Below are 24,818 nucleotides of genomic sequence, written 5' to 3' on the forward strand. Positions count from 1 at the left end.
GCACAAAACGCAACGCTGTGTCAACAACGTATTTTTCAGATACATTTTTGCCCTTGATCCCCCTCCTGCATGCCACTGTCCAGGTCGTGGCACCCTTTAAACAACTTTAAAATCAGTTTTCTGGACAGAAATGGCTTTTCTAGCTTTTAAAGTTCGCCTTCCCATTGAAGTCTATGGGGTTCGCAAAGTTTGCAAAAGTTCGCACTTTTTGGCAGAAGTTCGCAAACTTTTTTTCTGAGGTTCGCTACATCTCTAATGCTCAGGTGTGAGAAGTTAATTGGTCCATTAATTAGAAAGAGACACATTCAAACAAACGCTTTACAAAACGACCGTTCCCAAGATGCTTAGTCAAACAAGGGTAAGTAAAGTGGCACATAATTTGCATGGAAATGTTGTTACTATTAAGAACTGACATGATTATATTGTGAAATTCAAACTCAACTAATAGTAGGCCAGTTGCATCAGGTGGGTATCACCATGACCAATAAACTGTCACTTAGCAGTCACATACATTGCCTTCAAGACAGTCCCTTTAATGGGAGTTGTGGAAGTAAAAAAATGGTTAAAAAGTACTTACCCACCAGCCAGCCCCGTGGCATTTCTCCTTGAGTGAAGCGCTCGTAAAGGGCTGACTGATGCAGCATATGGGCATCGTGGACACTTCCAGGAACACCAGATCTTGTAAAGATTAGTGATGGGTGAAATAATTTGCCAACACTTGAAAGTAAATGTAGGGAGCACTCACCGGATAGATTCCGCGTCCCCAGTGTCCCGTGCTAGCACGTCCAGATACACCCCCGATCCAGGCAAGAAAACAGCAAAAGGAAAAATGTAGTAGGACGGAGCAAGCTAGGACTACTGAGTTTAAAAAAATATATCAATCTTTATTAGTAGCTTCCATTAAAAACATAGTGCAGAGTTAACAAAACTAGAACTCCCTAGCTTGACGCGTTTCGTGGCTCAAGGCCACTTCATCAGAAGATTTTTGAAATAATTTGCCAAGCATGGATTCACGGCAAATTTCCGCATTTTGCCATTGCAATTTTTTTGCGAAATGGGCAAAAAAATTTGGCGCGGGAAACAAATTGCCGCCTATGTCAAAAAATAGTCGCCTAGTAAAGAGTGATCATGTTGCCTCACAAGCACCCTTTTCCAGAGAATCCAACCTCAACCTTGATATTCTTTTCTATTCCTATTGCCAGTTTAGCTGTACATCCCTGCACTATTTCCAGCTCATTAATATCCTTCTGGACTGGATCCCAAAACTGCCCTGAATTCCCAAGGTAAGGGATCTATAAAAAGGCAAAATTAATTTTTTGCCCCTTGAGTTACTCTTCTTTTTTTATACAACATCACTTTATTTGCTTTAGTAGCCACTGAGAGACACTGCCTAGCGTGGCACAGTTTATTATCCTCAAAATCCCCAAATCCTTCTTTATAATAGATGCCCTCAACACACTACCATCTAGTTTATAATTCATAGAAAGGAGTTAAATATGAACTCAGGCCCTTTGGTGTCCAAATATATGTAAAAAATATGTTGTTTTTTTAACCCATTGATTGCTGCAATAGCTGTGCTCTACTTTTCACTCAACTAAATATGGCAGGGGGTGCCCAAACTTTTGCATTCAGCTGTACAACTGAGCATAAATGTTCCATTCTGGTTGTATTTTATATATTTTTTTTCAATAGTATTATTTTGAAAATATATTATTTTGTTGCGTGGCTATTGTTTCGTCGCCCGCGGCTATTGTTTTGTCGCCCGCGGCTATTATTTTGTCGCACGCGGCTATTATTTCGTCGCCTGCGGCTATTGTTTTGTCGCGCGGCTATTGTTTCGTCGCCCGCGGCTATTGTTTCGTCGCACGCGGCTATTATTTAGTCGCGCGGCTATTCTTTTGACGCCCGCGACAATTCTTTTTTTACGCCGGCGCCAATTTTTGGACATGCGGCAAATTTTTCTGCAGCAAATTTTTTCATCCGTTTCGCGAAACAATCCGCCAATGACGAAACGTGGAAATTCACCGCGAATCCATGCCTGGCGAAACATTTCGCCCATCACTACATACAATTCTAGAATTGCATAGAACTTACCCATTGCTATCATTACTATTAATGCTTTACAAGAGCAAGGCCCCTTATTGGGGGCAGAACAGCCCTATTGGGTTTATTTCATGGTTAAATGATTCCCTTTTCTCTGTAATAATAAAACAGTACCTGTACTTGATCCCAACTAAGATATAATTACCCCTTATTGGGGGCAGAACAGCCCTATTGGGTTTATTTCATGGTTAAATGATTCCCTTTTCTCTGTAATAATAAAACAGTACCTGTACTTGATCCCAACTAAGATATAATTACCCCTTATTGGGGGCAGAACAGCCCTATTGGGTTTATTTAATGGTTAAATGATTCCCTTTTCTCTGTAATAATAAAACAGTACCTGTACTTGATCCCAACTAAGATATAATTACCCCTTATTGGGGGCAGAACAGCCCTATTGGGTTTATTTAATGTTTAAATGATTCCCTTTTCTCTGTAATAATAAAACAGTACCTGTACTTGATCCCAACTAAGATATAATTACCCCTTATTGGGGGCAGAACAGCCCTATTGGGTTTATTTAATGGTTAAATGATTCCCTTTTCTCTGTAATAATAAAACAGTACCTGTACTTGATCCCAACTAAGATATAATTACCCCTTATTGGGGGCAGAACAGCCCTATTGGGTTTATTTAATGGTTAAATGATTCCCTTTTCTCTGTAATAATAAAACAGTACCTGTACTTGATCCCAACTAAGATATAATTACCCCTTATTGGGGCAGAACAGCCCTATTGGGTTTATTTAATGGTTAAATGATTCCCTTTTCTCTGTAATAATAAAACAGTACCTGTACTTGATCCCAACTAAGATATAATTACCCCTTATTGGGGCAGAACAGCCCTATTGGGTTTATTTCATGGTTAAATGATTCCCTTTTCTCTGTAATAATAAAACAGTACCTGTACTTGATCCCAACTAAGATATAATTACCCCTTATTGGGGCAGAACAGCCCTATTGGGTTTATTTAATGGTTAAATGATTCCCTTTTCTCTGTAATAATAAAACAGTACCTGTACTTGATCCCAACTAACATATAATGAATCCTTAATGGAGCCAAAACAATCTTATTGGGTTTAATCACTGTTTAAATAAACAGTAGAATTAAGGTAGGAGATCCGAATTACCCCTTATCCAGAAAACCCCGAGTCCCGAGCATTCTGGATAATTGGTCCCTGTACCTGTACTTGACCTTTCTGATATTGCTTTTCGAAAAATATGAATTTTTCAGAAATTGTACCTGAAAAATTCGAGTTTTTTCGAAAATAACTCCCATAATGGTTTTAGACAATTTTTTTTTTGTGATTTCAAAAACCTCTAAAACTATATAATTGAGAATGTTAATAAATGGGCCTGTCACAGTCATGGACAATACTTAACCCCCATAGGGTACTTGGTCTGTTTAGTAAATAAAGAGCAGTATGGAGACAGCACAGATCAGACACATATAGGTTGTTATGGTGGTTTCCTCGTGTTCTGATGGTTTCCTCGTCACCTCTGCTCCAACATTTTAATAGGATGTTAGCCACTTCTAGCAACCTATAGCAACTGCAGCCGGTGGGAATTATTTATTAGTCTGATCATAACCTGCTGGTTGCCATGGGTTACTAGAGCCAGAGCCATGTTATTAAATTGACCCTTTGGTGGTCCAACAAAATTTTTTATTACTGTATATACTCGTGTATAAGCCTAGTTTTTCAGCACCCAAAATGTGCTGAAAAAGTCACCCTCGGCTTATACTCGAGTCGGGTGCCATGGGTCCCTCCAGACTAGCACCCTCTGTCCTTTGTGTGCAAATTAGGCCCCCCCTAACCAGACCCTCCAGTGCCCTGGCTCCCAAATTCATCTTTATCTACCATCCTCCCCTGTCCCATTCTGCACTAGACATTGCACTTTATATTCTTTATAATCTATATATAGTTTTGAAGGATTTTAACTCTTTGGGGCACATTTACTAACCCACGAACGGGCCGAATGCGTCCGATTGCGTTTTTTTCGTAATGATCGGTATTTTGCGATTTTTTCGGAAAATTGTCGCGTCTTTTTCATTACCAATACGATTTGCGCGAAAAAACACGAGTTTTTCGTAGCCATTCCGAAAGTTGCGCAAAATCTGGCGATTTTTTCGTAGCGTTAAAACTTCCGCGAAAAGTTGCGATTTTTTCGTAGCGCTAAAACTTGCGCCTTTTAAGTTTTAACGCTACGAAAAAGGCGCGACTTTTCGCGCAAGAACGCTACGAAAAAATCGCAACTTTTCGCGCAAGTTTTAACGCTACGAAAAAATCGCCAGATTTTGCACAACTTTCGGAATGGCTACGAAAAACTCGCGTTTTTTCGCGCAAATCGTAAAGGCAACGAAAAATTTTGCAAAAAATACGAAAAAGTCGCAAAAAGTTCGTTTACCAGTCGGAATGTTTCCAATTCAGATTCGAATTCGTGTCTTAGTAAATCAGCCCCTTTGTGTTTTAGCTTGGTTGCTGATTGTGCTTAGGGGGTAGTACTCTTAAGGTATCATTGTTGATACAATATTGTTTTTGTTGACCTTCTTCTCCACTTACAGAGCTAATTTACTGTTTTTCTTTGAAATAAATATTTAGAAACATATACCCCACTGATGCCTCAATTAATGTAATTTCATTGGTATTTATTTTGATTATTGAAACTTAGCAGTAGCTGCTGCATTTCCCACCCTAGGCTTATACTCGAGTCAATAGGTTTTTCCAGTTTTCTTAGGTAAAATTAGGTACCTCGGCTTATATTCGGATCGGCTTATACTCGAGTATATACGGGTATTTATAAAATGCAGTGAAATAAACAAGGCAACTTAGCAAAATATCATTTATTACCGCTGCTCAAAAACATATTCAATACAATAAATTATTCAGAAATTCGTTTATAATATTTTAATATGTTAAAAATACAATGATATATTTTAGGATTATGTTTATTAAGCAGTCTGTGCAAGATTACAAAGTATCATTCTTTATAATTGGTAAATGGCAAGAGAAAAAACTGTGCTACGGAGCCACCAATGCCTTCTATAGGCTGCTCTGCTATGGCCCTCTCTCTGCAGAGGTTCCATTAGAGCGAGACATCCCTCACATCAGAAAACTACACCTTCCAGCAGGTTTTGTTGGCTGAGGACCACTGGGTGAGTAGTTTGACCACAGGTTTGACACCGCCATTTTGGAAAAGTAACATTTATGCTTGAAAAAAAGGCATAAGAACCCCAGAAATAAAATGCATTTGTATGGGAGATATTGGCAGGCAAAGTCTGAGCTTAAACCAACCCTGATAGTTACAGCCTAGTATTACTTTACAAACCAATGGCATCAACAAGTTGACTGTTGTACTGATATGCTTAAGGTGGCCATACACAGGCCAATTGTAGCTGCTGATATGGGTCCCTTAGACCAATTCACCAGCTTGTGTAGGGGCACTACCGATGGGCCTGTCTGACCAACATCTGGCCTGAAATCGACCAGATATCGATTGGGCAGGTTAAAAAATTTACTGTGCCCATTACCATCGTTTTACTACGACCGTTGGCCCCAGGGCCAAACGCCAAAATTAGCCTAAATTCACCCTGTAGGTGGGAATATCAGGAGAAGATCTGCTCGCTTGTCAAAGTCTTAACCTGTATGGCCACCTTTAGTGTTATACCAGCAAATCTGTAATGCAAATAATGGGGATAAAGGAAATATCTTAAACTATATGTTGGTCCCATAATCGGCCTACTTGATCCATCTAGGTCTCTAGGGATGCCAGCGAACCCCGAGTTATGAGGGTGATAATGATCCAAGCCTGGATTAAACCTGATTTCTCTTTAGGCCAAATGATAATTTGAAAGAGGCTCTTAGAACTGTCCATCGTGGATCATTGTCGCCCTTATGACGTAGGGTTAGTAGATATCTCATTGCTAATAACCTTCTTGAGACTAAAATGGTTAATACACACGGATATTCTAATGCTACCCAAGTGTTTATTGAGAACAAGAATACCTTATGTATGTGTACAGCCTGTGCGCGACATTCAGTATTGACTTTCCCTTAAGGGGGGACATGATAACTATGTATAAATATATAAGGGGATATATATAGGCATTATGGTTGAACGTGATGGACGTCTTTTTTCAACCTAACTTACTATGTTACTATGTGTGTATACACCTCCATAGGGATTAATAATTCCTATTTTTTTCTATGTTAAGCTTTAAGGTCCCCATACACGGGCCGACTATAGCTGCCGATATGGGTCCCTTGGACCGATTCGGCAGCTAATCGGCCCGTGTATGGGGAGAGCAGAGCGGCCTGGGAGCGGACCCAGGGCCCCAGGGCCAAACGATCGGATTTTTTTTTTTACCTAAATGCTCCCCGATATCGCCCACCCGTAGGAGGAGATATCGGGGGAAGATCTGCTCATGTATGGCCACCTTTAGTCTTTAAACCCCCTTTGCTTAATCAGCCTGACAATGGCTTTGCGTGTAAAACAATTATGGTGATTGTAACAGAAGTTAGTTTGCATAGAGGGTTAAGGTAGGGCATAAAGGGCATTGGATTGGGGCCCTCAGCAGGGGCCCTTGATTGGAATAATATGCCTATGTAATGCCAGCCTATGGAAAACTACTTTTTCTAATGTCCCCTGAAAGAAGAAAGATGTTCAGGATGGACTATGGAATTTGTCAGGCCACAAGTTCAATACCCCTGGTTTATTTTTTAGCCACAAGGGGCCTTAAGTCCTTTTTTAGCCACCCTGGGCCTTATCCTGATAGCTTTGAGCCTTGCCAAACAACCTCCAGCACTGTGAGCAAGGAACATTTTTCATTTGTCTGTAATACATTGACTGCTTATCGAGCGCAGAGCAGAAATGAGCAAATATATAAAGAAAAAAATTAAATTAAATATAGGTCATATTTATATCACATTGACTATAATTCAAACCAGTGATACAGAATAAATACATTTAGTAAGAACAAAGAGAATCCCTTATACATTATTTATAGGAGCCTCTTTGGATGATGTCGTCACTGTTAACACTGGGTTTGTAACTGCCAAATTTACGCCTGGAGCGATAACATACTGCGGCAATTACTGCGGCGAGGAGCGCGGCGACTCCCAAAAACACGCCGACGACAATAATGGCCGTTCTCCAGCCGTAGTATGGGTCCGGACTGCTTGATATGCTAGTGTTTACAATCACTGAAAGGGAAAGAAAATCAAATAAATATATATATATATGCTTAAAAAATGTAGAAGTGAAAGGTGTTGGGATCAGGGCCAACCTTAGGCCAGTTGGACCTATTAGGCCCAATAGGGCACTGCACCAATGGGAATAAGCACATGAAGCTGTCCAGTCCACCCCCGACAATGATTGTCTGATAATGCTGCTATGGGTTCTGGGACATTGAACACAAAGTGGGCACTGCATTCATACTGCTACCCCAGGGTACCCACTGTCTGTCACTGTGTATAGTGTGCCGGGGGGGCAATAGTCTCACACTGTATATAGTATGCTTAGTGTGTCAGTGCCCAGTGCTTGGGGGCCACATTGTGCCATGAAATGTTGGGGGCCAATAGAACAAGAGAAAGAGAGGGGAAAAGGCGGGGTTACACCATCAGTTACTTGGAGAGCAAGAGGCAGGGACTATTTGCCCCCCAGCCCTGGAACCCTGTGCCAGCTGCCAACACTTTGTGTAGGGGACAAAATGGTCCCAATTAGGCCCGTAGTTTATAAGACTGGCCCTGGTTGGGATTTATGAAGTATCATAAGCAAAACTGGGCCTCACAACAACCAACCTGCTGCTTCATTTAGGTACTTTTTTCATTACATTCTAAGGGGTAATTTTATAAAAGACACATCAGATCTAATACAAGTTTCTAGATCTGTTTTTCCAGGGACAGGCCCCATTTGAGGACCTGGGTCCATCGTAAATTGTCACCCCCCCCCCCTCTAAAAAAGCAGCCATGGGGCTTTCTTGTCTTTTCTGTCCAGCTATCAACAACGTTGTGTTACCATGGGATCTGAAGCTAGGTGGAATTTGGGCTTTCAGGAAAAGAAGTTGACAATGGGAGCTGGCCTCTCAATATTACATTCATTCTAAAATGGAAGGAGTAGTGCGGTGGTCCCCAACCAGTGGCTCGGGGGCAACATGTTGCTCCCCAACCCCTTGGATGTTGCTCTCAGTGCCCCCAAACCAGGCAGTTATTTTTGAATTCCTGACTTGGGGGCAAGTTTTGGTTGAATAAAAACAAGATTTCCTACCAAATAAAGCCCCTGTAAGCTGATAGGGTGCATAGAGGCTGCCTAATAGCCAATCACAGCCCTTATTTGGCTCCTCCATGAACTTTTATGGTGCTTGTGTTGCTCCCCAAGTCTTTTTACATTTGACTGTGGCTCACAAGTAAGAAAGGTGGAGTAGTGGATTGGGAATGGGACCAGAAGAATTAGGTTGAGTTAGAAAATTAGGTAGAACTTACCCAAGTTTGTAATGTTACTGGATACCAAGAGCGACACTACACTGGTAAGAGCGGCCTGGATTGTGTTGGCATCAAGGGTGGATGATTGCGTCGTGGACATAAAGTAGCCGATGACACTTCCCGGCCTGAAGCCAACCACGATCATGTTGAAGGTGCTGTCACTTAGCTTCACTCTCATGGCACTTACCACCTGCCCAATGAGAAACACTCATGTACCCAGGGATCATACATATTTAATTTTTACTCTGTTCAGCCTCTCTTCAACCTTCTAATGCTGCTCTCAGGGCAAGTCAGTAGCAGATTGAAGATTGTCTTCTATTATACCAAGGGCTGTGGCATCAAAATCCAATCCTGTGGGACATATTTATCCACCTCAGTTTGCTCGAGAGAAACTTTTACAGCTCTCCATTCAGGATTTTTAGGGGCTTATTTAACATGGTGGACTCTTTGGTAAAAACTGTATTGTAATCAATTAAAAAAGAGCTGGAGTGGGAACTCTATAAATCTACATTTCATATATAATATTTGAGTTCCAATAAGATAGGGATAAATGATTTTCTTACCCCCCCTGTGAACTGTGCTGATAGGTTGGCGTAGGCGGCGCTGGATCGGTTGTACAGGTCTGTAGTGAAGGTCCAACTGTTGAACTTGATGCCAGAAGGAACTGCTAATTTATCTGTAACATTTAATATGATATTTTCAGTTATTTAACTTTTTGTTTAGCAGCTCTCCGGTTTGGAATTTCAGTAGCTGTCTGGTTGCTAGGGTCTTGTTTACCTTAGCAACCAGGCAGCGGGTTGAATGAAAGACTGAAATTAGAATAAGAGAGGGGCTGAATAGTAAGATAAGTTATAAAGGAGTAACAACAGTAATACATTTGAATTAGTAAGATCCCAGAGCAATCGTTTTCGGCTGTCGGGGTCAGCGACCCTATTTGAAAGTTGGAAAAATGTAGAAGTGGAAATTTGAAAACTATAAAAGATAAATAATGAAGACCAGTTGCGAAGTTGCTAGGAATAGGGCATTCTGTAATATACTATATATATATGTATATTAATGGCATTATGAAGCAGAGAGATTATACATCATTCCCATCAGTCCCTGCCCCAGTGGAGCTTACAATCTAAGGTCCCTATCCCATTCCCATCAGTCCCTGCCCCAGTGAGCTTACAATCTAAGGTCCCTATCACATTTCCATTAGTCCCTGCCCCAGTGAGCTTACAATCTAAGGTCCCTATCACATTCCCATCAGTCCCTGACCCAGTGAGCTTACAATCTAAGGTCCCTATCACATTCCCATCAGTCCCTGCCCCAGTGGAGCTTACAATCTAAGGTCCCTATCACATTCCCATCAGTCCCTGCCCCAGTGAGCTTACAATCTAAGGTCCCTATCACATTCCCATCAGTCCCTGCCCCAGTGAGCTTACAATCTAAGGTCCCTATCCCATTCCCATCAGTCCCTGCCCCAGTGAGCTTACAATCTAAGGTCCCTATCACATTCCCATCAGTGCCTGTCCCAGTGAGCTTACAATCTAAGGTCCCTATCCCATTCCCATCAGCCCCTGCCCCAGTGAGCTTACAATCTAAGGTCCCTATCACATTCCCATCAGTCCCTGCCCCAGTGAGCTTACAATCTAAGGTCCCTATCACATTCCCATCAGTCCCTGCCCCAGTGATCTTACAATCTAAGGTCCCTATCACATTCCCATCAGCCCCTGCCCCAGTGAGCTTACAATCTAAGGTCCCTATCCCATTCCCATCAGCCCCTGCCCCAGTGGAGCTTACAATCTAAGGTCCCTATCACATTCCCATCAGTCCCTGCCCCAGTGAGCTTACAATCTAAGGTCCCTATCACATTCCCATCAGTCCCTGCCCCAGTGAGCTTACAATCTAAGGTCCCTATCACATTCCCATCAGTCCCTGCCCCAGTGAGCTTACAATCGAAGGTCCCTATCACATTCCCATCAGTGCCTGTCCCAGTGAGCTTACAATCTAAGGTCCCTATCCCATTTCCATCAGCCCCTGCCCCAGTGAGCTTACAATCTAAGGTCCCTATCACATTCCCATCAGTCCCTGCCCCAGTGAGCTTACAATCTAAGGTCCCTATCACATTCCCATCAGTCCCTGCCCCAGTGATCTTACAATCTAAGGTCCCTATCACATTCCCATCAGCCCCTGCCCCAGTGAGCTTACAATCTAAGGTCCCTATCACATTCCCATCAGCCCCTGCCCCAGTGGAGCTTACAATCTAAGGTCCCTATCACATTCCCATCAGTCCCTGCCCCAGTGAGCTTACAATCTAAGGTCCCTATCACATTCCCATCAGTCCCTGCCCCAGTGAGCTTACAATCTAAGGCCCCTATCACATTCCCATCAGTCCCTGCCCCAGTGAGCTTACAATCTAAGGCCCCTATCACATTCCCATCAGCCCCTGCCCCAGTGGAGCTTACAATCTAAGGCCCCTATCACATTCCCATCAGCCCCTGTCCCATTGGAGCTTACAATCTAAGGCCCCTATCACATTCCCATCAGTCCCTGCCCCAGTGAGCTTACAGTCTAAGGTCCCTATCACATTCCCATCAGTCCCTGCCCCAGTGAGCTTACAATCTAAGGCCCCTATCACATTCCCATCAGCCCCTGCCCCAGTGGAGCTTACAATCTAAGGCCCCTATCACATTCCCATCAGTCCCTGCCCCAGTGAGCTTACAGTCTAAGGTCCCTATCACATTCCCATCAGTCCCTGCCCCAGTGAGCTTACAATCTAAGGTCCCTATCCCATTCCCATCAGTCCCTGCCCCAGTGATCTTACAATCTAAGGTCCCTATCCCATTCCCATCAGTCCCTGCCCCAGTGAGCTTACAATCTAAGGTCCCTATCACATTCCCATCAGTCCCTGCCCCAGTGAGTTTGCAATCTAAGGTCCCTATCACATTCCCATCACTCCCTGCCCCAGTGAGCTTACAGTTCATTTGTTTATTTATCATTGAGAGAAGCAACCTTGCGCTGCTTCCCTGCCAATCAGAATGCAGAATTTCTGTAGGCGGCTTCAAAGACGAACAATGAAGTCAGCTGAACATAATCAGTTAATTTAAAGGAACGGTACAACATTTCTAATTGAAGTACCCTGCAAATATGCTTCTTTTTTGGGTTACAACCAGTACATGCAATATTGTTTTTTTGCTTTTGCATCCCCTTTAATGTTAATAATACATAGAATAGTTTGCCTTAGCATACACATATTTCTAAACATACTCACTTGCGCAAATGGTTGCTTTGGAGTCGAGGCAGGTGGTATTTTGGGAGCAGAGCGTGGTGCTGTTAAAGCATACGGCTGGGTCTGCAAGGCAAATGTTAAAGGTATACGGAGGAATAGATAATAACAACATTACATGGTTATTTAAAAGGATATTGTCATGATGTTTATGGGGCACTTTTTATTTCTTAATGACACTGTTACACAGCAAATAATTCCCTCTGCCATTTAACCTTTTATTCTTGTACCAACAAATGTATTTGTAGCTGTAATATTGGTGTGTAGGCGCCATCTCAGTGCCTTGTGCCTGAGTCTGAGCTTTCAGCCAGCGCTACACATTAGAACTGCTTTCAGCTAACCTATTGTTTCTCCTACTCCCATGTAACTGGAGGAGTCCCAAGCCGGACTTGGATTTCTTACTATTGAGTGCTATTCTAATACCTACTGGGAGCTGCTATCTTGCTCCCTTCCCATTGTTCTGCTGATCGGCTGCTGGGGGTGAGGGGGGGGGATATCACTCCAACTTGTAGCGCAGCAGTAAAGTGTGCCTGAGTCTGAGCTTTCAGAAGGAGCTGGCGCTACACATTAGAACTGCTTTCAGCTAACCTATTGTTTCTCCTACTCCCATGTAACTGGAGGAGTCCCAAGCCGGACTTGGATTTCTTATTATTGAGTGCTATTCTGATACCTACTGGGAGGTGCTATCTTGCTCCCTTCCCATTGTTCTGCTGATCGGCTGCTGGGGGTGAGGGGGGGGGATATCACTCCGACTTGCAGCGCAGCAGTAAAGTGAGTGAAGTTTATCAGAGCACAGGTCACATGGCTGTGGCACCCTGGGAAATGAATATGCCTAGCCCCATGGGAAAAACAGATTACAATGCAGGATTCTGCTGGAGAAGCTCTATTAACTGATGGGTTTTGACAAAATGGCCTGATATTGCATGACGATTCTTGCCACTGTTGACCAAAAAATAAGTCTCCCTGATTGATATCTGGCTGGGAAAAGGGCTGAAAAGTCCCATCAGGTGAGGGATGTATGAGGCCGTAGCTGCAACCCTCTTACCATTGGTCTACACAGGCCTACTGATGTGGTACAACCCCTGCCCTAACATTTAGATCCACCTGATTTGCCTCAGCAGCTTAATTCTTTTGTTGTTTTATTAAATATGAATGCACCAAAACCAGAATATGGCACTCCTTTGCAGGGTTCGGCTTTATCTTATTGTCTAGTCAAATCCAATGTGAACCCCTAATGCCTTGGGAGTTTTAAGCCCTGGACAACAGAAGACTTTGTTCACAGATTATGCTTTGTTCAACTTTGAGTTGACTTGAAAGGGCTGAACTTGATGGACTTGATGGTCTTGTTTTCAACCCTATGTAACTATGGAAGCTTTGAGTGCAAATTGCGGTATGGACTTGGTACACTATTTGGCCAGAGGACCTCTTGTGTTTGTCAATATGAGTTTTGTGGTCACAGCCTCCTTTTACCCTTCTCCCCCCCAATGGTTTAAAATTTTGTAGTTACAACTTTCCTTTCCTTCTACTTTTTTCTATCAGTATTTCATTGAATCATTTGTGGTGGATTCCGATTCAGCGAAGACTAAAAATAATCGACTTGTGGTTTACCACAATATTTACTGTGCATAATTCTTAACAATAGCTTGGAAGTCAGTCTCTATATGGTTTATCTTAATGTAATGGCATATTTACTCACCGATACATTGTTGGCCGGGGTTAGAAGGGTTTCCATCTTGTATCCCGGGGTAGCACTGGCACTGATAACTCCCTATGGTGTTGGTGCAGTTGGCTAGGGATGCGCAAGGGCTGGTACTGGCGGCACACTCATTTATATCTGCAAATGGAAAGAGCAAAAAGGTTGTGCTCTAATCTTTATGGGACCATAGGAACATGTATTAACCCTATAAGGTCCTTTCAACAACCAATCATTTCCTCTCACCTACGCAGGTTCTTCCTGGAACACTGGGATTGGTGTCAGTAAACCCAGACAGGCACTGGCAGCTGGCAGTTCCATTGATGGAAGTACAGGAGGCATATACAGAACATGGATTTACTGAAGGATCACAAGCATTTTGGACTGGAGGGAGAGCATTGGTAACAATATTAGAACTGGTAAGATAGTCAGAAATGGCAGTAATAACCTCTGTCTATAATAAAGATATCTAATTCTTAATTGCTCCTGTGTATTAAAGACACAACAGGGGGCAGAAATGGTCTTTGGAGAACGTGGTTGAGGTATTGAAAAGATCAAGAATGTGAACCAGTAAGAACTGGTGGGAAGAGAACAGAGTAGGGTTGTCACCTAATATATCACAATTATCCAATGGGATATGTTGGGAAAGCATTATTAAGATGGTAGAGTGGGGAGATTGGGGGCAGACGTCATTTTTTTTTTTAAAAAGCCCACTTGGTAACGTTAAGATAAGAATTTCTATTTAAGAGTAAGGGCACTAAGGCCCTTAAGATTAAGGGGAGACTTACATAGAGTCAAAAATGAAAGTTTATCTTATAATGTTGCATTCACTGTAATGGAAGAAGGACCAATGGGTGGGAGCAGCAGAAAAGTAGATCAGGTTGAGATATGGCATGAATGCTTATTTGCCCTAAGACCTGCCTGGCAGCAATTTAAAGTGGCATTTAGGGCAAATAATTATTTGTCATTCCAAAAACACTGGGGTCCCTGCCAATGGGGAAACAAAGATATATTTTCCCCTTAGGAATGTTTAAGCTTGCATCAGAGAAGAACCCAACACAGGCTGATGGGACTTGGGTCTTTGTCTACTCTCTCCCCTTAGCATATCCATATTTCTCTTAAAGCAGCCATGAGTAGTAAAGCTGATGGGTGGAACTTACACGGGTTTGTAATGTTACTGGATAGCAGGGCCTTTGTTACATTGGTGAGAGCGGCCTGGATCATGCTGGCATTAAGGGTGGATGATTGCGTTGTGGACATAAAGTAGGCGATGACGCTTCCCGGCCTGAAGCCAACCACGGTGATATTGAAGGTGCTGTCACTCAGCTGCACTCTCATTGCACTTACCACCTGTACAATGATAAACACACATGTACCCAGGGATCATACAGGGATAACACATGGCATTTCTTTCTACTCTATCATGGTCTCCCAGCATCCACTAATAATGATCTGATCTTCTATCCAGCCTCTCCTCAACTTGGCATTTAATCTCTGATAATGGGGGCAAACACAGCAGGCTGAGGTTACACATGTTGTTAGTGTTATTTTATATTACTTGTTTATTGTTCACTCCCATTCCTGTTCATCCTTCATTCTGTCATTCTAATCACTGCTTTGTTGCTATGGTCAGTGAATCTGATGGAGATCTGGAGAACATGTTACACTATTGCAAACTGCCTTACACTGGTATTGTTTGACATTACACTACAGATGACTTAGCACTGACTGAGATGGGAAGTGGTACAAGTCACAATTATTGACCAAAAATGTGTATCGCTTTTAATACCCATGTAGAGCGACGTGCAACCCTTCCCTTTTCCAATAGAAATCAATCCATTGGGGGTAGGCATCCCACTAAACAGTCAATCCAATATCTACACCCGCACATTACTGAAGTATAAATACAAATCTATTGCAGTGTATTTGATTCCAATGAACTAGGGATAAATGATTTTCTTACCCCCCCTGTGAACTGTGCTGATAGGTTGGCGTAGGCGGCGCTGGATCGGTTGTACAGGTCTGTAGTGAAGGTCCAACTGTTGAACTTGATGGCGGAAGGAACTGCTAATTTATCTGAAAAAGGGAATTTTATTTGAGTCATTATTTTTAATCGAAAGAGCTGTGGCTTTAGGCCATGTCTGTAAGGGGTTACTTATGTTTTTAATGGATTGAAAGAAAATTGTTATACTCTTTAGTGGCTATTTTGACACTTTTTTCTCAGTTGTTATATCCCTCAGTGGTCACTAGAGGGTGCTCTCTTTATGCCACACTTATAGAGATTACTTCTCAAAGTACTGTTTCCTCACCAAATTCCTTCTTTTGAAGTTTATAATGTACTGTTGCACTGCTCTGGTAAAAGTTGTGTGTTTACTTAAGAAATCCTACTATAGTTTATATAAATACCCCGCTGGGTAGCCCCGGGGGCAGCCATTCCTGCACTGGTACAGCTGGGGTGTTTGCTACAGAAACCCTACTATAGTTTATATAAATACCCCGCTGTGTAGCCCCGGGGGCAGCCATTCCTGCACTGGTACAGCTGGGGTGTTTGCTACAGAAACCCTACTATAGTTTATATAAATACCCCGCTGTGTAGCCCCGGGGGCAGCCATTCCTGCACCGGTACAGCTGGGGTGTTTGCTACAGAAACCCTACTATAGTTTATATAAATACCCCGCTGTGTAGCCCCGGGGGCAGCCATTCCTGCACTGGTACAGCTGGGGTGTTTGTTACAGAAACCCTACTATAGTTTATATAAATACCCCGCTGTGTAGCCCCGGGGGCAGCCATTCCTGCACTGGTACAGCTGGGGTGTTTGCTACAGAAACCCTACTATAGTTTATATAAATACCCCGCTGTGTAGCCCCGGGGGCAGCCATTCCTGCACCGGTACAGCTGGGGTGTTTGCTACAGAAACCCTACTATAGTTTATATAAATACCCCGCTGTGTAGCCCCGGGGGCAGCCATTCCTGCACTGGTACAGCTGGGGTGTTTGTTACAGAAACCCTACTATAGTTTATATAAATACCCCGCTGTGTAGCCCCGGGGGCAGCCATTCCTGCACTGGTACAGCTGGGGTGTTTGCTACAGAAACCCTACTATAGTTTATATAAATACCCCGCTGTGTAGCCCCGGGGGCAGCCATTCCTGCACTGGTACAGCTGGGGTGTTTGCTACAGAAACCCTACTATAGTTTATATAAATACCCCGCTGTATAGCCCCGGGGGCAGCCGTTCCTGCACTGGTACAGCCGGGGTGTTTGCTACAGAAACCCTACTATAGTTTATATAAATACCCCGCTGTGTAGCCCCGGGGGCAGCCATTCCTGCACCGGTACAGCTGGGGTGTTTGCTACAGAAACCCTACTATAGTTTATATAAATACCCCGCTGTGTAGCCCCGGGGGCAGCCATTCCTGCACTGGTACAGCTGGGGTGTTTGCTACAGAAACCCTACTATAGTTTATATAAATACCCCGCTGTGTAGCCCCGGGGGCAGCCGTTCCTGCACCGGTACAGCTGGGGTGTTTGCTACAGAAACCCTACTATAGTTTATATAAATACCCCGCTGTGTAGCCCCGGGGGCAGCCATTCCTGCACTGGTACAGCTGGGGTGTTTGCTACAGAAACCCTACTATAGTTTATATAAATACCCCGCTGTGTAGCCCCGGGGGCAGCCATTCCTGCACTGGTACAGCTGGGGTGTTTGCTACAGAAACCCTACTATAGTTTATATAAATACCCCGCTGTATGTAACCTGGACCGTTATCCTTTTTCATACTCTAATGGCTGCCCCCGGGGCTACACAGCGGGAACCCTGCTGAAAAAGGCCAAATCCTGGCCGAATACAGAACCGAATCCTGGATTCAGAAAAACCACTAAAGCCATGAAGCAAAGAAAGATAATCCAGTTGTAAAAAAAAACACCTCTCATTGAGTTCTTCACAACAAAGTCCTATTTTTTGGCAAAAAATATGAATCGTAGAAAAAACCCACAACCTTAAGTAAATGCCCCCCTAATAGTACAATGATATATAGGCTATTTTGCCTTACACATACACACGTTTATTAATACTCACTTGCACATATGGCGGCTTTGGAGTCGAGGCAGGTGGTATTCTGGGAGCAGAATGTGGCGCTGTTAAAGCATACGGCTGGGTCTGCAAATGAAACATTTCAGGTTTAGGAGGAACCGACACCCTGATTTCAGGATTTACAGAACCTTTAGGGACTGATTAAGCTCTACTTAACAGCAATAACTGCATTCTTACACTAAGCCCTCGCCTGGCTACAGATCCGGCCGTCACAATGCACCGTGATTGGGCCATTGTGTTTTAAAGATCAGTCACAGATTATGTATCATTGCAGTAGGTTCACTATTTCCTTTGGGGCTTTTAGTTCTGCACTGAGGGTAAGCTGCACCTCTGTTCATTCCTATACAGTATGTTGTTTTCTACAGTGTTATATCCAGCTAAAGTTGGCCATAAATGGTTCAGTTTTGCCTGTTGATTCTGCCACAGTTGACAAAAATACAGCCTCCCTGACCAATATCTGGTTGGTGTTTGGACCAAAAATCATCATTGGGTGAGGGCTGCAGTAAACCATAGAAGCGGCCCTCTCCAAATTGATCTACACAGGCCTGCTCATGTGATACAATCGCTAGCCCAGAGGCCAAATGATTAGACTCAGGCTTGCCACCTGAGTGCCCAAATAGGAATACTTAACAAGAGCTTGGATGGCAGTCTCCACATGTTGGGCTGCACAGATACATTTATGTTAAGGCATTAGTACTCACCGATACATTGTTGGCCGGGGTTAGAAGAGTTTCCATCTTGTATCCCGGGGTAGCACTGGCACTGATAACTCCCTATGGTGTTGGTGCAGTTGGCTAGGGATGAGCAAGGGCTGGTACTGGCGACACACTCATTTATATCTGCAAAGCAAGGGATCAGTGGCCATCAAGAGGTTGTGCTATATTTCCTTAGGGTCACCATTGTCTTTAACACTACAGACCCAAACCAATTGGTTTTAAATGAATTATAACTGTATATGCTAGGCAAGCACATTCTGTCTGTGGCTACATCTACCAGCATGCTTCTACAACAATTAACAGCTGGGGTTAGTAGCTCTGCGTCAACAGGTAGTGGGGTTTCACGAGTGCTCACCACTGTCTCCAATCACAAATCCAGGATAAAGCTGAATATTAGAACTTGTATATACAATGCAAGGCTTCTTATAACAGAAGATATTCCTGTGCCCCATGCTAAACTCATAAGGAGATGTTTATAGTGAGCAGAGTGCAATTTCGAGAGCAGCACCCATGTTTTTTCCCCATAATTCAAGCGCCATTGCACTCCCATGGGGATGCAATTACAGATACTGGTCCGGAGGTGGCAGTATCTCCCATAAAAACAATCAACGCACCAGAGGTCACCTCTTTAGATTAGAGCAGGGCTGTCCAACTGGCGGCCCGCAACCCCCCTCTGTGTGGCCCCCCACCTGTCTGGTTGCTTTGATGGTTTACCTTTGTGTATTACCTTTAAATGGTATCAGTACTGAGATTAACTGCCCCCCTGCATGGCTCACACCTCAGATTCAGGCTGTAATCCCCCTGTATTGTTTAATCATGTAATCCCCTGTACTGTTTAATCATGTAATCCCCTGTACTGTTCACACCTTTTAATCTCTGGATTGTTTTCCCCCTGCAGTGTTCACACCTCAGGCTCTGGCTGTAATCACCCCCATTGTTCACTTCTTCACACCTCAGACTTTCCCTCTGACACATCCAGCATTGTGTCACTGTATGCTGCCTGTGTGTGCAATAGGGCAGGCATAGTATGGTACACATAGGCAGGGGAGGGCAAGCATAGTATGGCACACATAGGCAGGGGAGGGCAAGCATAGTATGGCACACATAGGCAGGGTAGGGCAAGCATAGTATGGCACACATAGGCAGAGGAGGGCAGGAATAGTATGGCATACATAGGCAGGGGAGGGCAAGCATAGTATGGCACTCATAGGCAGGGGAGGGCAAGCATAGTATGGCACACATAGGCAGGGGTGGGCAGGAATAGTATGGCACACATAGGCAGGGGGGGCAGGAATAGTATGGCACACATAGGCAGGGGGGGCAGGCATATTATGGCACACATAGGCAGGGGAGGGCAAGCATAGTATGGCACACATAGGAAGGGGAGGGCAAGCATATTATGGCACACATAGGCAGGGGAGGGCAAGCATAGTATGGCACACATAGGAAGGGGAGGGCAAGCATAGTATGGCACACATAGGCAGGGGAGGGCAGGCAGAGTATGGCACACACAGGAGGGGTAGGGCAAGCAGTACTCTGCCTGCTCTATGCCTCCCCTATGCTGCCTGTGTGTGCCATACTCTGCCTTCCCTATGCTGCCTGTGTGTGCCATACTCTGCCTTTCCTATGCTGCCTGTGTGTGCCATACTCTGCCTTCCCTATGCTGCCTGTGTGTGCCATACTCTGCCTTTCCTATGCTGCCTGTGTGTGCCATACTCTGCCTGCCCTGTGCTGCCTGTGGAAGGTGAACCTGGCAGGGGTTTGTTCCTGGAGTTTGGCATTTGGAAATAGTCATTATATGGTCCCCAAGGGGTGTAATTATATGCTGGGGGGGTTGCTGTGCTATCCACAGAAGAGGAGGAGGCATATTGATTTAAGTGTATGACATAATATAATTCTTTCATATATAAATGAAGGGTGATATCCCTTCAGTGAGCACCAACCACTGGGTTTTTGCTGTGTTGCCACCATTAATGTGGGATGGTCTTAAAAGCTCTTGTGATAGCATGGGTGTAGTTTGAAGTGGGTGTGGTTTAAAAAAAGGGGAGTGGTCAAAACTGGCTTCCATTATCGGCCCTCCACCATGTAGGCAAGGAAAATTCCGGCCCTCGGTACCACAGAAGTTGGACAGCACTGGATTAGAGGAACGGAGCATCCATCTGAAGCAGCGTAGGTGGTTCCTCACGGTGAGGGCAGTGAGGGGGTTGGGGAATGCCCTGCCGGGGGATGTTGGGTAGGGGGTTCCTCACGGTGAGGGCAGTGAGGGGGTTGGGGAATGCTCTGCCGGGGGATGTTGGGTAGGGGGTTCCTCACGGTGAGGGCAGTGAGGGGGTTGGGGAATGCCCTGCCGGGGGATGTTGGGTAGGGGGTTCCTCACGGTGAGGGCAGTGAGGGGGTTGGGGAATGCCCTGCCGGGGGATGTTGGGTAGGGGGTTCCTCACGGTGAGGGCAGTGAGGGGGTTGGGGAATGCCCTGCCGGGGGATGTTGGGTAGGGGGTTCCTCACGGTGAGGGCAGTGAGGGGGTTGGGAATGCCCTGCCGGGGGATGTTGGGTAGGGGGTTCCTCACGGTGAGGGCAGTGAGGGGGTGGGGGAATGCCCTGCCGGGGGATGTTGGGTAGGGGGTTCCTCACGGTGAGGGCAGTGAGGTTGGGGAATGCCCTGCCGGGGGATGGGGTAATGGCGGACTCTGTTAATGCCTATAAGAGGGGCCTGGATGAGTTCTTGAACAAGCATAGTACCCAAGGCTATTGTGATACTAATATCTACAGTTAGTATTAGTGGTTGTATATATAGTTTATATATGTGAGTGTATAGATAGGTAAGTATAGGGTGTGGGTGCTGGGTTTACTTGGAAGGGTTGAACTTGATGGACTTTGGTCTTTTCTCAACCCAATGTAACTATGTAACTATGAGTTTTTCTGCGTCAGTAGCTCATTTGAAACAGAAGGCAGTAGGAAGGCGGCAGATGCAAGGACAAAAATATGGAGCACATTTTGACACAAGTACCTTTAATGATTGGGGTTTTACATGCAACTGTCTGTGGGGAAGTCTCAGGATTGTATTATCACTCATGACATATAAATAGTAACATCTCTATAAAGTGAGAGGAAGATGTAAGGTACCATACAAAATAATTAGCGCCTGAATACCCCTCCCTTTCAACAACCAATCATCTCCTCTTACCTACGCAGGTTCTTCCTGGAACACTCGGACTGGTGTCATTAAACCCAGACAGGCACTGGCAGGTGGCTTCTCCATTGATGGAAATACAGGAGGCATATACAGAACATGGGTTTGCTGGAGCACACGCGTTTAGGACTGTAGGGAGAGAGTAAGGAAAAGTCAGAAATATATTAAATAACTTCTGTTTTCTTCTGCAGATGCCTAGCTCTTTGTGTATTGCAGACACAATTGGGGAGCAATGATGGACTTGGCAGAGAGTGGTTGGGTTTTTGGGAAGATCAGGAATGTAAACCAGTATACATAGGCGGAATGGTGACAAAGTAAGGCTATAGCAAAAAAGGGAAAGTTGTACTCAGCACTCAACTAATTATTATCCATTAGGCGAGGATGCAATGAGGGTGTGAGCAAAAATCTAGAAAGACAAATACACTTTCTCTGGTCAAAATAGGGGGGGGGGTCCTATAATATAACAATTTTCTAATGGGAATAATATTTTTTCCCAGTCCTTAAGATCTGGGTTATACGGTGAGCCAAGTAGTAGAACCGCCAGTACCTGCATACTTGTAAGACGTCGGGTCCACGGTAAAAGTGGAGCTGCTATTGAGTGCGCTGCTGAATGCCTGTTGCACGTTGCTCACTGTCAGATTATCAGCCGTGTTTGTGGCTATGGAATAGTCGGTGATGATGCTTCCGCTCCTCAGACTGTTTACCTTAATAAGCATTCTCCCAGCATTAACCAAGGCCTTGGAGGCAGCCGGCAAGTTATTTGTCATCTGTCAATCACAGAAAAGAGGGAGGTACTTTACATCATTTCCTTAACTTCACAATAGAATGGGTCTATTATTTGTGTCAATACAAATATACAGAGAAGAAATGTTCTGGGCACATATTAAGCTGTACCCTCATACTTACATAGTAACATGGTAACATAGTAAGTTAGGTTGAAAAAAGACACATATCCATCACGTTCAACCATAATGCCTATATATAACCTGCCTAACTACTAGTTGATCCAGAGGAAGGCAAAAAACGCATCTGAAGCCTCTCTAATTTGCCCCAGAGGGGAAAAAATTCCTTCCTGACTCCAAGATGGCAATCGGACCGGTGCCTGGGGCAACTGGTACTAAGAGCTATCTCCCATAACCCTGTATTCCCTCACTTGTACTGAGAGCTATCTCCCATAACCCTGTATTCCCTCACTTGCTAAATACCCACCCAGCCCCTTCTTGTACCTATATAATGTATCAGCCAGTACCACTGATTCGGGGAGGGAATTCCACAACTTCACAGCTCTCACTGTAACAAATCTTTTCCAAATATTTAAACAGAACCTCCCTTCTTCTAAACGGAGTGGGTGCCCTCGTGTCCGTTGGAAGGACCTACTTTAATGTCTACCCATATGCCTACTCATATGCCTACCCATATGATTTATATTAAAAAGCTTGGCACAACACAACCCTGAACTCTAAACCCAGACAAAGGCTCACAAGTTGGTGCCAAAACGTTGGTTCTTGTGTTGTGCCAAACATATGTAGGCACCCAAGGGCAGTTTTTCTGGGATGGGGCAGCTTCAGGTAGTGGCCCTTAAGTGCCTATATAGAAATACAATCCGTACTGATTTACTGTTATGAATTATTGGCACAAACTATGACAATGTTACAATGGCAGCCCAGTGGGCTCGGTAGCAGTATCTTCTACTCACATCTGCTGTGAAGTTAGTTGCAAAATCTGTGAAGGCTTTGCTGGTTGTATTGCTCATCTCAGCAGTATATTGAGTGTTTGTTATTCGGACTTCGCCAGAAAATAGTCTTCCAACTGTAAGCAGACAAGGAGAGATGGGTGGGTGAGATTTAGCATTTGAAGGCAAAACAACACACAATGCACTGGGGTATTGTCCTAACATTAGTAAAGCTCCACTTTACTAACAACATGAACGGCCTTGTACCCTCATTGACATCACAATGTAAGTTTATGTACTCTTATGATTTGTTATTTGCCAAAGTTGTCATTTAGTACCATTAAATCTGATTCCAGAAGACCCATACCTGTGGTCACGTTGTTGGTGGTATCAGCATTGCTCGGACAAGACAGTTGCTTTACAATGATGTTATACTGAGTGGAGGGAGACAGCTTGGAAAATGAGACCGTGGAACCAGTCGTTGTTTGTGTAAATAAAACTGAGTTGCTCTGTGAGAGTATCACGTTGAACTGAGCTCCAGTTGGTCCATTTTGACCAATAGGCATGACCTGGATTTGGTCGCTAGACAGTTGGACCAGCTGAATAGATACAGTTGCTTGTGCTGCAAATAAAAAAACACATTAGAATTTGAGCAGTAGTAACAAATGACATTTTGGAATGATTAAATATGTTTGTGACTCACCACATGCAGCATTTATTGTGGTGGTTGCAGCAGTGGTAGTGGACGCAGTTGTTGACGTGCTGGTTGCAATTGTTGATGACGTTGTGGTCTGTGTTGAGGCTGCAGTGGTTGAGGATATTGCACTTGTAGATGTGAGGACAGAAGTAGTGGTGTTTGTAGGTTGAGTTGTTTTAGTCAATGCTGTAGTTGTAGCATTGCTTGCAGGTGACGTTGTAGCATTCAGTGCTGCAGTAGTTGCATTGGATGAGGTAGTGGTAGATGTTGCAGAAGATGTATTTTTGACTGTAGTAGTGTTGCTTGGAGGTAGAGTTGTAGTATTCATTGCTACTGTAGTTGCATTGGATGAGGGAGTGGTTGAGATATTTGCAACTGTAGTAGTGTTGCTTGGAGGTAGAGTTGTGGTATTCATTGCTACTGTAGTTGCATTGGATGAGGGAGTGGTTGAGATATTTGCAATTTTAGTAGTGTTGCTTGGAGGTAGAGTTGTAGTATTCATTACTACTGTAGTTGCGTTGGATGAGGGAGTGGTTGAGATATTTGCAACTGTAGTAGTGTTGCTTGGAGGTAGAGTTGTGGTATTCATTGCTACTGTAGTTGCGTTGGATGACGGAGTGGTTGAGATATTTGCAATTTTAGTAGTGTTGCTTGGAGGTAGAGTTGTGGTATTCATTCCTACTGTAGTTGCGTTGGATGAGGGAGTGGTCGAGATATTTGCAAGTGTAGTAGTGTTGCTTGGAGGTAGAGTTGTGGTATTCATTGCTACTGTAGTTGCGTTGGATGAGGGAGTGGTCGAGATATTTGCAACTGTAGTAGTGTTGCTTGGAGGTAGAGTTGTGGCATTCATTGCTACTGTAGTTGCATTAGATGGGGGAGTGGTCGAGATATTTGCAACTGTAGTA

The 24,818-nt window shown here is 44.1% G+C and overlaps 1 protein-coding gene across 1 annotated transcript; it reads right to left on the reverse strand.

The window, feature by feature from the left end:
* Window positions 1-6,494: 6,494 nt before the first annotated feature.
* Window positions 6,495-24,241, reverse strand: LOC116408576 (cell wall protein DAN4-like). Its single transcript, XM_031896173.1, has 10 exons — window positions 23,920-24,241; window positions 23,584-23,838; window positions 23,241-23,353; window positions 22,092-22,311; window positions 21,539-21,673; window positions 13,549-13,686; window positions 11,838-11,918; window positions 9,145-9,257; window positions 8,582-8,771; window positions 6,495-7,303 (listed from the first exon to the last, which is right to left on the reverse strand). Exons 1-10 carry the CDS (start codon window positions 24,239-24,241, stop codon window positions 7,098-7,100), a joined length of 1,773 nt encoding a protein of 590 aa, XP_031752033.1. The 3' UTR covers window positions 6,495-7,097.
* Between the last annotated feature and the right edge of the window lie 577 nt (window positions 24,242-24,818).

This window comes from Xenopus tropicalis, chromosome 2 (genome assembly GCF_000004195.4).
Source record: "Xenopus tropicalis strain Nigerian chromosome 2, UCB_Xtro_10.0, whole genome shotgun sequence".
Classification (NCBI taxonomy): domain Eukaryota; kingdom Metazoa; phylum Chordata; class Amphibia; order Anura; family Pipidae; genus Xenopus; species Xenopus tropicalis.